Source organism: Pseudonaja textilis, chromosome 3, assembly GCF_049901715.1.
Source record: "Pseudonaja textilis isolate UNSWEBS1 chromosome 3, rPseTex1.2, whole genome shotgun sequence".
Lineage (NCBI taxonomy): Eukaryota > Metazoa > Chordata > Lepidosauria > Squamata > Elapidae > Pseudonaja > Pseudonaja textilis.
Genome location: NC_141992.1, coordinates 118,801,182 through 118,818,042, shown reverse-complemented (window position 1 = coordinate 118,818,042; position 16,861 = coordinate 118,801,182). Strand labels below are relative to the sequence as shown.

General features: G+C 36.4%; 1 protein-coding gene across 3 annotated transcripts in view; it reads left to right on the top strand.

The window, feature by feature from the left end:
* The first annotated feature begins 3,171 nt into the window (after window positions 1–3,171).
* DNAH5 (dynein axonemal heavy chain 5) overlaps window positions 3,172–16,861 on the top strand; it is a 153,127-nt gene continuing 139,437 nt past the window's right edge. For all 3 annotated transcript variants that reach the window (XM_087930711.1, XM_087930712.1, XM_087930710.1), the window contains exons 1-11: window positions 3,172–3,400; window positions 6,476–6,610; window positions 7,939–8,023; window positions 8,957–9,114; window positions 9,413–9,634; window positions 11,667–11,804; window positions 13,209–13,385; window positions 14,036–14,149; window positions 14,460–14,567; window positions 15,237–15,359; window positions 15,584–15,799. In XM_087930711.1, coding sequence (XP_087786837.1) covers window positions 3,344–3,400; window positions 6,476–6,610; window positions 7,939–8,023; window positions 8,957–9,114; window positions 9,413–9,634; window positions 11,667–11,804; window positions 13,209–13,385; window positions 14,036–14,149; window positions 14,460–14,567; window positions 15,237–15,359; window positions 15,584–15,799 — 1,533 coding nt within the window. In that variant the 5' untranslated portion in view covers window positions 3,172–3,343. The remainder of the gene's footprint in view (window positions 3,401–6,475; window positions 6,611–7,938; window positions 8,024–8,956; window positions 9,115–9,412; window positions 9,635–11,666; window positions 11,805–13,208; window positions 13,386–14,035; window positions 14,150–14,459; window positions 14,568–15,236; window positions 15,360–15,583; window positions 15,800–16,861) is intronic.

Sequence of the window (16,861 nt, the reverse complement as noted above, 5' to 3'; positions counted from 1 at the left end):
GGACCACCAAACTCATAATTTTAGATCCCAAGGATCACTAACCAGTTCTGTGGGCATGGCCTAATTTGTGGGTGTGGCTTGGTGGTCATGTGACTGGCTGGGCATGGCTTGTATGTAAATATTATAAATATTTATATAAATAATTGATTTTTTTATAAAAAAAGAGCAACTTTTACCCAAAATCAGACAAAGCAGGCAGATTGAGTTGCTCACAGAATCATAGATTCATTCAGATTCATTCTATCTCAGAGGTGCCAACCTTTGGGCCTCAGGACCACCAAACTCATAATTTTAGATCCCAGGGACCACTAACGGTTCTGTGGGCATGGCCTAATTTGTGTGTGGCTTGGTGGTCATGTCACTGGCTGGGCATGGCTTGTATGTACATATTATAAATATTTATATAAATATTGAATTTTTATAAAAAGAGCAACTTTTACCCAAATCAGGCAAAGCAGGCAGATTGAGTTGCTCACAGAATCATAGATTCATTCAGAAATCTATCTGCCATTGGCTAGCTCAGTCTGTCACATAAAATTTGCTTGCAAGCAAAGTCACAAAATTAACTCACAACATACCATGCATGCAAATATTGATTTTTTTAATAAAAAAGAGCAACTTTTACCCCAAATCAGGCAAAGCAGGCAGATTGAGTTGCTCACAGAATCATAGATTCATTCAGAAATCTATCTGCCATTGGCTAGCTCAGTCTGTCACATAAAATTTGCTTGCAAACAAACTCACAAAATTAACTCACAACATACCATGCATGCAAATATTGTTTTTTTAATAAAAAAGAGCAACTTTTACCCCAAATCAGGCAAAGCAGGCAGATTGAGTTGCTCACAGAATCATAGATTCATTCAGAAATCTATCTGCCATTGGCTAGGTCAGTCTGTCAAATAAAATTTGCTTGCAAGCAAAGTCACAAAATTAACTCACAACATACCATGCATGCAAATATTGATTTTTTTTATAAAAAAGAGCAACTTTTACCCAAAATCAGGCAAAGCAGGCAGATTGAGTTTCTCACAGAATCATTGAGTGATCTATCTATCTGCCATTGGCTAGCTCAGTCTCTCATATTTGCTTGCTGTGAGTCTGCACTAAATTTGCTTGCAAGCAAACCTTCAGTCCTAAGGGAGGTTTAGCTGTGCTGAGCCGAAGATCTAAAGACTAGCTAGAAAGCAAGAAATCCAACCATTTCCTGCTTCCTAGCTAATCTAAATCTCCTGGCACAGCAGAACAGATGATGGTTGGAAAAAGGAAAAATAGCAATTTAGCAGGCAAGTTTACTGGGTAAGGAGTGAATGGGTGGGGAGTGTTCCTGCGGGCCATGTGGGCGGCTCAGCCTTGTGTTTCTGCGCAGCCTGGATTAATTGCTTCGTGGGGGTGTTCTGGGGGTGAGATTTCTCTACGGTCCACCAAAATTTTCTCATGGCCCACCAGTGGGCCGTGGCCACCAGTTGGTGACAACTGTCTTAGAACATTACCAAATGCTAACAAGCCCCATAGGTGCTCAGTGCCCACTTTTTAGTCATCACAGACTCATATAATGGTTGCCAATGGAGCTTCAAATGTGGTCACCCTAAGAAAGGGACCCTGAAAACAACTCCAAGGACATCTACAGTGTTAGTGACAGTAGGTCATATGTGTTGTGTTAGAGGGCTTTTGGGTAAAAAAAGGAGTAGATTTTAAAATTAATACTAGAACAAGCGTATTGATCTTTTATTAGAGGAGTTGAACTAGTGGTTTTAAATATTCAACACTTCAATGTATTTCCATGTCCTTGCTTGAAAAATGGTGTTCTTAAAAATGAAATTTAGTACAGCATATTTCATATTTTCCACTTGAGGGCACCAACATCAAACTTTTAAAAAGGAACTGCATTGAAAAGGAAACAGGTTCCTTTTCAAGCAACTTATTCTGAGCCTTGGAGATGGTATCCTGTCTTTAGAACAGTATCTGTTTTTAACTGCTCTGAACTTATTCATTCTGTTGCAATATTAGTCCTGCATAACATGAACCAGTTTAATTTTACACTTGACATAATTTCCCTTTCTATATTACAGAATTACTGTCTTGATCCTAGAAGTGTTTTTATACAAACAGCTATTGCAGTTGGCACTGAATAGTAGGATGGCATGAGATGTTTGAGCATTTATGCTGCTTGGAAATGAAGTCATTGATATTTCCAATTGTGTTCTCTGGTAAACAAAATAGTTGGTTTCACTAAAATTTAATATTTAAGATCAATCACAAGAACCGAACATGGGAAAAGTTAGAAACAGATTCAGAATAAACTGTAGTAGTTAAAATGAAGAGGACTTGTGGTTTATGGCAAAATAAATGCTTGAAAGAGGTTGGCTGGAACTTGGACAAAAGACAATTTGAGAAGTTGAGAGGACAGTGAGAAATAGAGACTACCTAGTGACAAAGCAAGACAGGGATAACTGTGACAGGAGAACTACATAAATATTGGGATAGTGGTTATTCATTAAGGAAGTACCTTACAAAAACCTTGCTGTCTTGGAAATGTTGGAAAATGATCCAACACACCTAGATATCACCATAAGAGAAGCTGTTCTAAAGTTGCAAATACTTTCAGGACAGCATACCTACTGGTATCATTAATAACAAAGACTTTGTAAAAATTGCATCACATAGTAATTGGTCTAGGTTTTATCTTGGTCTTTAAAAGTAAAGAAACAGGAGGACATGAAAGCAGTAGCCTTCTATGTTTGGACCCAACAACTGGTGTTCAGAGCAATATATTATTTCAACATGGAGACTTCACTTAGCTGGTAAAACATTCATACCCACCTAAACTGTAAATTGATTTCATTCACACAAAAGGGAGCTTTATATTGTCAAACTGTACCTTCTGATAACATGCATAATAATTTCATTTCCCAACCATTCTTCTTCTTGAATAACTCTATTTCCACACACCATATCTAGTTTTTTATTCATCTGCAATGTCATCTGCAATCAACCAAAACTTGCTTTTGAAAGATACTGAATTTGAAAGTACTGACTTCTGCCAAGATTGAGTGGCAAATTTAACACAATAGCTCTATAAGTCAACACTTACCATAACAACACCCAAGCTTTGTAGGTTGGTCAACACTGCTCATATTTCTGAGATTTGGAAAGGCTGGGTGAGCTTTGGGCAGGTCTGACTCTGTTCAGATTGATCTTAATTAGAATACTGTTAAGAAATGTGAGAACTTTTTAAACAGTCCTTAAATTGGGAAGTTTTGTAGTCAGCATAGCATATTTGGTACATGCTGATCCTATTGTCTTAATATTAACAGCACAATAGTAAATTTCAACTAATAAAATGTTCAGAAGTGGAAGGCGACAGCTTTGGAAGCAAAGTGTTACAAGAGTTTTAAAGGTAAGAGATATGGAGGTATGGAGATGTGGGAAGGAGCAAGAATACACACACAAACACACACACATACTGTGATGTATCCTTGCAGTGTAATGTAAATGGAATGTGTGTATTAATAGTAGCACATAACCAAATTGGTAAAATTTGGAGAAAAGGATGATTTTGAGGTCCCTCCACAGGGATGTAATCATATATAAGGTTATTTTTTATCTTTTTAAATTCCCATGTTTCCATTTGGTAAAACATAGCAGAAATTATGATTACACAATGAGAGTTACTATTATATGAGCCAGTCCTCCATTTAGGACTAATAATATATGCATTTTAATGATAAACCTAGCCTTTATACAGTATGTATTTCTTGATGTGATATTTTGATATGAAGTGATATCCTGATTGCTAATATAGACAATGAACCAATCTGTAAATATTGGAAATCTTGAGTATATCTTATATTTGGACTCATGATTTTATGAAGGGTGTGCTGTTTAATCTCAGGGAACTTTAGAGGTGGATTTCATCCCTTTGTTGGACTTTATATGGTTAAAGAATTAGATAGGTATATTGGAATTGATGTTTGAACTTTTATTAGCTGGGATACCTAGATATAAAGAGAATGTACTTCTGGGTCAAGTTACTGGGGCAAATGACAGCGGAGAGAGATTATATTCATACTTCTGCTAGTTTACTTTTCTTAAGAAGCTTCTAATGTGTAACGAATTGATATCCTCTTGAAATCTAAGCTAATTAGATCTAATAGCCTTTCCTTTGGAGAATAAGGGACAACTGTTTACCTTCTTTTCCTTGATAGCCCCTTATAATATTGCAGTATTGTTGTGACCTCTTATTCTTTAAGATAGACCCACTTTTTAAAACACCATGATATTTTGAATGAGTGAACAGAGCTAATTTTTGGCCACAGGGATAGCTTGAAACCAGGAACTGGAACACCCCTTCAGTAATGTTTGTTTGCAGCAGCTTTAGAAACTGGTTGCTTAGCAGCTTTGACTGCTGCTTTTGTTGAACTGCTGTTGCAGGCAATTTGCTGCCAGAATGAAATGAGATCTTTTCCATCTTTCAGGCTGCTTTATCAAATAATTGGCTTTGTTTTCAACCCCATGGTGTGATATCTTTTGGAAATGAAGTTCTTTTGAGAAGGTTGGATTGTAGAATAGCTACGCATATGAGGTCACCCTTATTTTAACATTGGAGATTCCCTATCCTATTTTGGGGTCTTAAATTGTCTGTCCTTCATCACCCAAAGGATATCATATGCACATACGAACTATCATCTATAAAGTATTCTTGAAAAAGATATTTGCTGTTGTAACTGTGTTAACCTCTGTATTTAAAACAATCAGTAGTATAAACATCACTAATCGCAAATTATTAAACTGTCAGATACTGAGAGGCTAATCTTCACTCAACAAATTTATCCTTGGTTAATTTAATTGTTATTTATTCAACCCACAAGATCCACTGGACAAAATAGGGCTGTTTCAGAGGTGGTATTCAGCAGGTTCTGACCAGTTCTGGAGAACTGGTAGCGGAAATTTTGAGTAGTTCATAGAACCAGCAAATACCACCTCTGACTGGAGATTTTACAGTATCCTTCCCCTGCCACGCCCAACAAGCCATGCCCAACAAGCCACGCCCCAACAGAACCGGTGGTAAAAAGTATTGAATCCCACCTGTGTGAATACAATACTATGGTCATCAAATGGTTAGATGTAGTTTAATTACATCACACTAATCTAACCTGATAGATTTTGAGAGAAGAGTCACCTTGATCCAAAACAGCCTACTTCAATTTAAGATTCAGTCATATTTGTTTTTGGTCTATAGTTCAAACTATGGGAAGAAGAGCAAGTGTTTTCATTTTATTAATGACTAATTTATAAAACTGATCTGTCAGTGCTTTGAATGGGATTGATTTAAAAATTCATTTAAAAGTAATGTTAAAGTACGTTTTAAGGAGATTTCAAAAGACCTGATAATTAGCTTTGCTTAAAGAAAGCTACAATTGTATCACGTACAATACTGTTCAGTAGTAATTATGCATATACCTATAATCAAACTTTTAGAAGATAAGAAAGCTTAATTTGAAACATACATAATAGAAGAGTCCTCGACTTACAACAGTTCATTTAGTGACCATTTAAAGTTACAATGGAACTGAAAAAAGTGACTTATGACCATTTTTCACAGACCAACCTTTGCTGCATCCCCCTGCTCATGTGATCAAAATTGAGATGCTTGTCAACTGGTTCTTACTTATGACCGTTGCAGTATCCCGAGTTATGTGATCACCTTTTGCGACCTTCTGACAAGCAAAGTCAATTGGGAAGTTAGACTCACTTAACAACCGGGTTACTGACTTATCAACTGCAATGATTCACTTAACAACTGTGGCAAGAAATGTTGTAAAAAGGGGCAAAACTCGCTTAACAAATTCTCACTTAACAATAGAAATGTTGGGCTCAGTTGTGGACATAAATTGAGAACTACCTGTAGTCATATAGTTGAGTTCATGAAGCTTGAAAATTACTAGTCTTAACAGAATTTACTACCCTCGTTCTCCCCAACACAATTCCCTTCAGTGTTTTTTGACCCAATCTTGTATATGGAAATAGGTCTTACTGATTTATTGCATTTGTACTATATGCAGATATACCTAATCACATCTTACTGAATTAACTCAACGGCTTGGGTTTTGCATCACTTTTATTTTCCAAAATCCAACCATACAAACTGGGTTCATGCAACATGTTGAATCACAAAGTAGTGACCTGCAGATTAAAATCCCATATTAAGCAGTCATTTAAAGAGTTCTTTTTCCCCTGTGCTATGATACATAACATTGCAACTGCCTCTTGTGAACAGTCAGTTTTCCTCGTGTGGCCTCATCTTTCTTATCCCACAAAGAGGGATCAGCACATGTTTTGCTCTCAAAATATTTCTACGTTGAGATACTTAATGGCGAATTTGTATATGATGAAATGTATATTTAACTTAGAACATATAGAAGAAACAAGTTCAGTTTGCTATACAGCTATAATAGAAATGTTGGTTCTACAGCAAAAACTGAAAGAGGAGAAAGAAGCTAAGCGAGCTCATCTGGATGGTAGATATGACTACATCCTGTCAATTGTTTCTGCTTGTGTGAACCTAGAGAAAAATGAAGTGGAAGATGCTGTCCTTGAAGGAAATCAGGTATGCTGGGGGTAGATTCAGTTGTCAGACTCCAACTGAGTACAAAAATAATTCTTGTGCCTTGTAGATTGCTGCTGTGCATAGAAAATGGAAGCAGAATTTTACAGTATTTTTGAAAGGCAATTTTTGGAAGCAAATACAGTCTTCGTGAAAATTCCCCATATAAATGCTCTTTTTTCTTCTTCAAAGCACTTTCCTGGTATAGTTTGGTTTCTTTATAGTTGTTTTGTAGCTCTGGATTAACCATGAAGCAAAAGAAGAATGTTAAGTGAAGAGGGACACCACAAGAGGTTTTTTTTTTTCCAATTCCTTTCATGCCCTTAACTCTTTCACTGCCGTGCTGAACTTTAATTAGCAACATTTGTTGAGTCTTAATGTCTTACCTATTAAACAATGGAAGGGCTGAAAGGCATTTTTGTTTTTGTTTTTGTTGAGACATATGCTGGCCTTAATCTGGCATTGATTTGACATTTATCATTATCTAGAAGAACTGTAGCGCTATGGCACACAGTACAGTTGTGGATGGTTCTGAATAGTACCTTGTTTCTGAATGGACCACAGTTCCAATCCAATATTCAGATTGCATCACAGAAGGCGAATGGCATTATCCAAGAAGGAAAGCAGCATTCTCTTCATGGGAAATGTGTGATGAAGGCTATTATTGCTTTTCTAGAGCAATCTCTGCAATATTTCTAAAAAATGATAACTTGTTTATTCTTCAGAAAAATTGAAACAAATCTGGACTGCTAAATTACAAATAAATAGCAATTGCCCTGTAGTGTTTTATAATACTTTCTGGGTGGTTTACAATGTCATCTCCCAACAACCTGAGTCCTCGTTTTATTGACCTCAGAAAAATGGAAGGTTGAGTCATCCTTAAACCCATCAGGCTTAAACTCCAAAGTGTTGGCAGCTTGCAATACTGCATTCTAACCACTGCACCATCATGGCTTATCAATAATCAATAAATGAGATTATTATTTTAAGCATTTATAGCATGCTTAAAATCAGGATCATAGAATAGGTCCAATTCCCCTTGAACCCCCTCCTGAGTATGGCTTAATATTTGAACTAATCATATTTCAGGAAAATAAAGCTAACCAGTTAAAATATAATAGTAGAAGCTGGTATTTTGAATTTTGGGTCCCATGAAACAGTAACAGACACAATTAAGTATCTGCTGAGAATATATGTTGAATGTGAAGAGTGTATTTTACTCGTTATATAAAATTATCAGTAAATGGTCTTATTTAAGCACTCTGTTGTATGTATTCCTTTTAAAATTCTATGTATAAATCTTTGACTTTCTGTTGTTTAATGTTTAACAGATTGAGCGTATTGATCAATTCTTCACTGCTGGAGGTTTTCGTCATGTCATGTTTTATTATCAAGACATGGAGGGACCAGAAATAGGTATGCAAAGAGATGCTTGCAGTACTATTTTCTCAGATTGTGAAGATGATGACTTAGTGTATTCATAGACTGCTGGATCATGCAAGGCAGCAGTTTAGAAAAAGAAAAAATATGATAAAACTGAAAGGTAAAACATACAATAAAATGAACCAACAAAACATAAGACAGACACCGTCTTAACCCTGAAGGAAAAGAAGGAGTAAAGAAGAAAAACTGCTCTACCTTGATTTCTTTGATATAAAGGGGAGAAGGATGGAGAGAGAAAATCTTTGCCAGGCTTTTACGATTCTATTATTGTACCTTGCAATAATACAATAAAATTTCAGAATTTCTTGTGGAGCCTGTTTCCTGATCTGGCTACCTCAAAGGACTGCAAACCTAATGTGGAAAGCTGGAGACCTCAAAACCTCCTCTTCCAGAAGCTCCCAGTTTTATGCCTTGATAATTCAACCTTTTCTTCATCTGTTTGGAAGATGTAAACTATTATTATGGGATATAAACAAAACCAAATTTTATTTGAAAAATTGTTGAAGGCGATGCATACAGATTTCACCTACTCATGATGATAGAACTAGCAATTTAAATGGAAAAAAAATCCAAAAGAAAATCCAATATTTTGAACAGATGACAAAATGTACTTTTCTGCAATGTGGAATACTCACTGCCTCAATATCTCCATTAAAAAAGGTGAGGTAGATAATTCCAAATTAATATTCAGATTACAAGAAGATTCTGCAGAGAAATAGGAGTTATTTTGGAACCCAACCCAATGTAAAATAATCACCACTTCCCAACTGGTATGATAAATAGAGAGAATTAGATGATATATTAACAATACAGGAAATACAATAGGATTCAGACATAGTACAAATTCCTGGATAAATGTTTTGTTCGTGTCTACAAAAACTACATAAAATTTTCTCCCCCTTATAGGACATGAAAGTTCAACTGGAACTAACTCTGCTTCTGCTAAAGGCAAAAAGACCAAATTATTTGTAACAGAGGGAGATGATGTCGCTTTAACTGGTATATGTGTGTTTTTCATTAGAACTAACCCTTCTAAAGCAATTAATGCAGAGAATATCCATCGTGTAAGTATTTTCTATATGTATCTTCAGTCACTTGCTTATAAGAAATTGTAGCATCCATTGTCTTGTCAATCATATAAATTGGATTTAGCAAAGAATTATATCTAAGTCAGCTTTTAAGTCTGTCTCTCTCATCCATCTCTCTCTCTGTCTCTGCATGCATCTATCTCTATCTCTCTATATCTATATATGAAATGATCATTGAACATTGACCATACTGCCTTGAAAGACCTGGAAAGCACACCAAGATGGAGAAAGCTGAGCTAACAACTCTTAATGCTTTTTCCTTTTCCATCATCAGGAAGTAGTTTTCAATATGATGGACACAGCAAATGGTGGTTTGCTAAACAGTGTTCAGCATTTGCTATCCGATATCTTCATCCCAGCTTTGAATACTATGAACTATGGTTGGGGAGAGATGAGCAGTTCCCAGAAAGGGGCTAATATCAAGCAGGACTTCATTGCATCCCTAGAGGGATTTGTTAGTGTCCTTTCAGGAGCTCAACAGAGCCTGATGGAGAAGGTAAGCTTGCATTTATCTTTCAGCTGTCTCTGCCAGGAAGCAAAGGAGTTAAAGAACAATGCAAAAGTACATATCAGTACTAAATCTACCATTGATAAAATACTAAAAATGTAGAAGAATGTGCACAAAAGTGACCTATTAATTTAGAAGAGCATTTGGCAATTTTATAAGTATTACAGTTGATGTTTTCTTCTCTATACATCTTTGAAGTGCAGGAATTCTGTATTCTTTATCTTACTTGGGGGAAAAAGGAAGGTACGGCAACTGTAACAGGGATAATCATATAATGGCTTTTATATATCTAAATCTCTCTATGTATAACTAGCTGAACTGTAACATAAAATGGATTAAAGAAGCAATTGTATAAATAGATACCTGGGGGAAATTTCATTGGATTAATTGGGCTCCCTTCAAAATACAAGTTCTTCTTGCTTAACAATGGTAACTGGGGCTGGAATTTCCATTACTAAACAAAACAGTTTTAAAATAGAATGGCACATGATCACATCATTTGGCAGCTGAAACCCCAGTAGTCCTAGTTGCTGTTGTTAAGTGAGGATTATGGGTCATTAAATGAGGACCTCATGTGACTGAGACTTGGGATTTCTTCCTGGCTTCCAACAAGCAAATTCAATGGGGAAACCAACAGGAACTTGCAATTTCCAGTCATGACCTCAGGAGTAGAGAAATGGAGAAAAAGTAAAGCTGATGACATCAATAAGAATATTCATATATATATATGTATTTGGGAACAAACAAATATATCAATGAGATATTTTACACACTCAACCCTCAATTATTCTCAGTCAATTTTAAGATTAATTTAAGGATAATTTGATGAAGGTATTTGGGTAACAGGGAATGATCAAGACTACGTTTCAAAGGCTTTTCTGTCAATTTATATATTTATTTATTTATATATAATATTTTTTAACCACCCAGCTCCATCAGAAAAGAATTCCAGGCAGGGGTGGGATTCTACTGGTTAGGCCTGGTTTGGGCAAACCGGTATCTCCCAGGATCAGCTGAGAGTGAACTGGTTTGGTTTGCTCTGATGATCAGCTGTTTGGCCCACTTACCCTCCTGAGCTCTAGGCTGTGCTTTATATCTTGTTTTTTAAGCTCAGCTGCTTTGCACGGCACAGCAAATTGCCGTGGGCCAGCTGTTTAACAGACAGGGATTGCTGGAGAAGGTCATTAGCAAATGTTCTGTGCGCTTTGCATGTGTTTACTGAGCTGATTGTTATATCGGTTAAATCGCACCCCTGGTTCCAGGCGGTATACAATATAATACAGAGTTGTTGAGAGTTAGGCAGCAGACAAGCCACATAAATTATTATTGCTACCTGAGGTTTAAAATAATTATTGTCTATGAATTATGGCAACAAGAATTATTAGAGGTGCCAAATATATGCAAGAAGTTTTATCTCTAAGCTGTATTCCCGGAAGCAGAGTTGAACCATTTTAGATGCAATAGGGATTGCATGATTTAAATGTCTATGCAAAGCAAACATAATTCTACGAAAACACCCCCCAAAAAAATCCCATGTGTCACAGGATATGGAAAAAGGTTAAATCCTTCTTCCTAAAGCCTCTTTTTTGTTGTTACGTGGAAGAACTTTTATATGGATACATTCAACTGTGTAAATCCTACCTGCAAGCAGAAGTGATTTAGGCTAGAGACAAAATAGAAAGAATGATGACAAGTGGCTTTTTTGTTTGTGGCAGATCAGTTTTTAATATAAATAGAATATGGATGAGGAGACTCTTTGAACTTCTAACGGAAGAAACCCAAAGTCTAGCAGACAGCCCATTTGAAAGGCACAAGGGCAATGCTATTATTCTAGGGTTTTCAGCTATAACCAGTATGCCATTGTTCAGGTGCTGGGCAGAACAAAATAGCATGGAATAACATGTCAATAACCATTGGTCTTGCATACCAATACCTTGGGCTAACCTGTGAATTATGTCATCATGATTTCTTGGGCAGAGGTATTGAAATGTATAGAGTAATTGCCTAATACATAATTTAGGTGCTCCTGAAGAAGTGTGAAACCTATGACCTGAAAATGCTAAAAGGACCAGCTGATTTTCTGGTGGCAGCAAACAGCATGGAGACTGTGGAACGAATAGAAGCTTGCATGAAAGTGTGGATTAAGCAAATTGAACAGGTACTGTTTGGATGAATATTCCATTGCATATGGAGTGCTACACATACAATATGTAGCTGCTTATCTTTCTCAAAAAGACGGGGGGGTGGGGAAGGGATTGCCAAATGCATTATTTTCACATGCAAGATTCTTATTCAGTAGTGTCTCTGGAGCAGTTGTTAACGGTGATAATCCCTTTTTCTTCTTCTGTAGCTGAAAGACATTCATGGTGTCAATTTGCAACAAGGAACGAGGGCTATAAAACAGATTAGGCTTTTTTCCATCCCAGTATGAATCAATTACTGTACTCTCCTGTCTCCAAACCAGTTTTAAAGTGGTAGGAAGACCAGCAACCACAATCACCATCCATCTAAAACCACTTTTCAACTATCATTGTTTAAGAATTATGTTTTTTTTTTAGAGTTCTTTGCTATCGTATAGAGGTGGCCCAGAATTTTGCAGTCAGATTAGGTGGACCTTATTAATGTAGAAACTCTGTATCCCATTGTGTTCAATCCAGTTTTTATTTCAGAGATCGGTGAAAAACCTTGTGATTTTTGCTTGTGCTTTATTAATTATGCTAATTCCTTGATAGCAATAGCAATAGCACTTAGACTTATATACTGCTTTGTAGTACTTTACAGCCCTCTAAGCGTTTTACAGAGTCAGTATATTGCCCTAACAATTTGGGTCCTCATTTTACCCACCTCGGAAGGATAGAAGGCTGAGTCAACCTTGAGCCTGGTGGGATTTGAACTGTAGGCAGCTGGCTGCAGAAGTAGCTTGCTGCAGAAGTAGCTTGCAGTACTGCACTCTAACTGCTGTGCCACAGAGGCTCCTATATTGATGTATATATTGATGCTCCAATCATCCTTGTTTTTAAATTTAGGTGAATGAGCCTATTGAGAGTTCATAGTGTAGTAGTGCCAAAATTGGAGCACATTGCAGGCAGATTGCTGATAGTTCCCTGCCACATTTTGAATTATTTAAGTGAGGTTGCTTTAATGCCACTGGTGTGTTAAGACAGATTTTCCAATTACAGTGTACATTTAGTTCTTGATTTACGATCATAATGGAGGAGGGAGGGAGGGAAAGGAAGGATGGAAGGAAAGAAAAAAAGCTCTACTCACATAGTATCATATTCTTAGAGTTGTGATGGCGCAGTGGTTACTTCTGCTGCCTCCCGGCTGCCTGCAGTTTGGCAGTTCAAATCTCACCAGGCTCAAGGTTGACTCAGTCTTCCATCCTTCTGAGATGGGTAAAATGAGGACCCAGATTGTTGGGGGCAATATGCTGACTCTGTAAACCACTTAAGGAGGGCTGTAAAAGCAATGTGAAGTGGTATATAAGCCCAAATGTTATTTCTAAGTCCTATTGCAAAAAGATTCTATTTTAGGCAAATTACCATTTTGGTTTAAATTTTAGGTTATTGCTGAAAATAACCAGCTACGGAAAGAAGCAGATGACCTTGGACCACGAGCTGAGCTGGACCACTGGAAGAAGAGGCTATCCAAATTTAACTACTTATTGGATCAGCTCAAAACTTCAGATGTAAAGGCTGTACTTGGTGTGCTTACAGTTGCTAAATCAAAACTTTTGAAGGTGTGTCGGTTGGATTATTCAGAACAATTTACATTCTACCTAAAAATAATATTTTTATACTAGAGCATATATATATATGTAAGATCTTGCAGCCCAATAAACTGAAAGGCAACTTACTCTGAAAAATATCACATTTGAGAATTAAAATACAAAATATGTATTTTAAAAAGTGGACAATGGAAATCATGCTTGTAAAAAGGCTTTGCTTTTGTTCTTCCAAATATACAGGGGGAAGCTGCAGCTTGATATAATGAAACATAACATTATTTTGAAAGTACTAAAAAAAAAATCCTAAAATACAAATGACATTGCCAGATACTTTAGCTAAGGAAAACAATCTCCTGGTAGAACTCCTACTTCAACTTTAAGCACTGAAATCATAGATCATAATGATTAACATTCATAGAACTCCTGTGATTTTTAATCAGCATGATCTATGATTTCAGTACTTAAAGTTTCAGATCACATCTTTTAGAAGCTGCCAAGCATTGTCTGCTATGGTATTTTATTGCTGTCATTGAATTGGTCTTCTAATTCTTGTGAGATTTAAGAAACATGCTAACTATCTTAGCATATTTGCCAGGCAAATTTCTTTTATAAAATGCCAAATGTCCTTTTAAATAGCATTTGTTTCATTTTCATTTTCTAAGAATTGGCGAGAACTGGATACCCGGATCACTGATGCAACAAATGAAGCCAAAGACAATGTGAAATACCTGTATACCCTTGAAAAATGCTGTGACCCTCTGTATAACTGTGATCCTGTAAGTTATAAAAATGTCTGCTCATTGAACTGCCACACTTGTAGATAGCACAGAAATGTCCAGATCACAAGTTAATGGTTGTGCGTGCAACTGTAACTCAGTTTCGTGAGTTATAACTTAATAATACACCCTCTATTATATTGGGTAATACGGATTTCATAAATGCCCCAAATCTTGGCAACTTTAAAAATTACTTTATCTGAGCAAGGACTGCAAGTACTATTTGGGATGATGCCCTCAGGTTAACTGGATATAAGTGATATTAGGTAAATGATGCTTCACATCACAATTCATCTTGTTGGCATTTCAGGTGATCATGGTAGATGCTATTCCAGGACTCATTCATGCTATCAAAATGATCTACAGCATCTCACGCTATTATAACACTTCAGAGAAGATAACTTCCCTCTTTGTAAAGGCAAGTTGGTCTGACTCTTCTTCAGAATTGGAACCCCATTACTATTGGCCATTGAAAACTGTAACTGTAGAGAATAATAACGTATATTTATTTATCACATTTATACACCACACAATTCATTAATAATTTATTAAACTTGTATGCCACGCTACTCCCAACAACTCTGGATGCTTATCCGTCTTAGGAAATAAAGACTTTCTTAAGTAATGAATTTTTCTTTTTTAAATATAGAGAAGATTAAAAAAATTAATTAAAAAATTGGATCTGTTGAACCCTGAAATGGAGATTATTGATAAATCGTTTGGACTGATTATTAGTATAGATGAAATTGGTTTATCATTACATCATAGCTAAACATATTGACTTGAGGTCATCCATATTGCTTTTACTTTATAAAAACTTAGTTGCACTGATTAAACAGCTGGGTTATGTTAATTGTAACCCAGAAATGAAAGAAAAATCTACAATGAAAAGTAAGTAGTGAAACTCAGCAGCTGATCCAGTATAACCAGTAGTGAGATATGTGGGATTGTACTGTAGTTTAGCAACATGAGAAAGATTACAAGTTACCCACCCCTGATTTAGCTGCTGACTGTGAAAGAAAATGGACCTCAAATCTCTTTGTTCCACACACATTGTTTGAGACAAAGCCTATCATTCTACTTACAGGTTACAAATCAAATGATAACAGCCTGCAAAGCTTATATTACTAATAACAACACTGCCACCATCTGGGATCAACCGCAAGACGTAGTTTTGGAAAAAATACAAGCTGCTATAAGACTTAAGCAGGTAATATTTACAGTTGGTAGAAGACAAAAGCAGTAAATACAACCTTCCGGCTTAAGTCAATTGGGGAGGATTTAGTTTCTAAAAACAAAAAGGGCAAAATTGGATCTGAATTTCATTAGGGAAAATAACTTTTAGGAGTCTATATGAGTCCTTAAGAGTATTATGAACAATGTTGCGGTTAATATTTACTTCCATATATTTATATCTTGGTTTATATTGCTAAGGAGTACCAAAACTGTTTTCACAAGACCAAACAGAAATTGGAAGAGAATCCAGCTGAACGGCAGTTTGATTTTAGTGAAATGTATATATTTGGAAAATTTGAAACTTTCCATCGTCGCCTTCTTAAAATCATGCACATCTTTGACACGATCACAACTTACTCAGTCTTACAAGACTCGAAGATGGAAGGATTAGAAGTAATGGCAACTAAGTATCAGGTATGCAGTATTTGTTTTTGTTTTTTTAGCCAATATTGCTTGAGTCCAGAAAAATGCATTTTGTTTGGCCTCCAGATATTTTGAAGTGTGCTATAGTATTTGGAGCCATTGACCCTAATAATGGTGTGAGTGGAATCTATAACGTTTCACGGGCAAAGTATTTGAATGATTACATAGGGAAAGTATGGTAGATAGAAAATACTCTTTCTTTTCTATGCTGGATTAAGAATTCTCCGAATTCTATGTACTACCTCAACTGAATTGCTTCAGAGGTTGAACATACTTCCAAGCCATGACATTTTGTTTCTCATTTAGCATGACGTGAAGTCAGCTACTGTTTGTAAAGCGTGATGAATGTTTTAACACTGTGAAGCAAGCCACTTTGACCTTTTCAGCAAGCTGTATTAAAACAAACTGTGATTTAATGTGAGGTATGAACCCAGCCACTGTGACAGCTGTTTGTAGAGTTAGGCTGCTCATTACTCTCTGCTTTAAAATCACCATTTGAGCTGGCGGTGTTGGATGTCAAAAACTAGCAACTTGTTCACACTGAATATGCTGAGGTAGTAAGTAAAACAGATTGCCTGCTGAATTGGTTTCAGATTTTAATAGCCCTACATAAGCAGCTCTTAATGGCTTCCTGCAATATAAGTTCTTGTGTTTTTAATTAACTTAGTAATTTGTGTATGTGTGTGTGTGTGTGTTTGTGTATGTTTTCAAGTCAGTGTTGACTCTTAATCCCTGAATTTTCTTGGCAAGATTTCAGAAGTGGTTTGCTATTGTTTCCTTCCTAGGGTTGAGAGAGAGTAACTGGCCCAAGATCATCCAGATAGCATCTGAGGCAGGAATAGAATTTCTAGTCTCAAATTTCTAGCCTGATGCTTTAACGCAGGGGTGTCAAACTCACGTGATCATGGCAGCATCATGTAATGTATCAGGGCTTTTTCCCCCTTCGCCAAACCGGGTGGGTCTGACCTGCGGGCCGGGAGTTTGACAGCCCTGCTTTAACAACTACATCATAGAAAACATTAGTATGTCTATGAAGACTCATCTAGATCATGT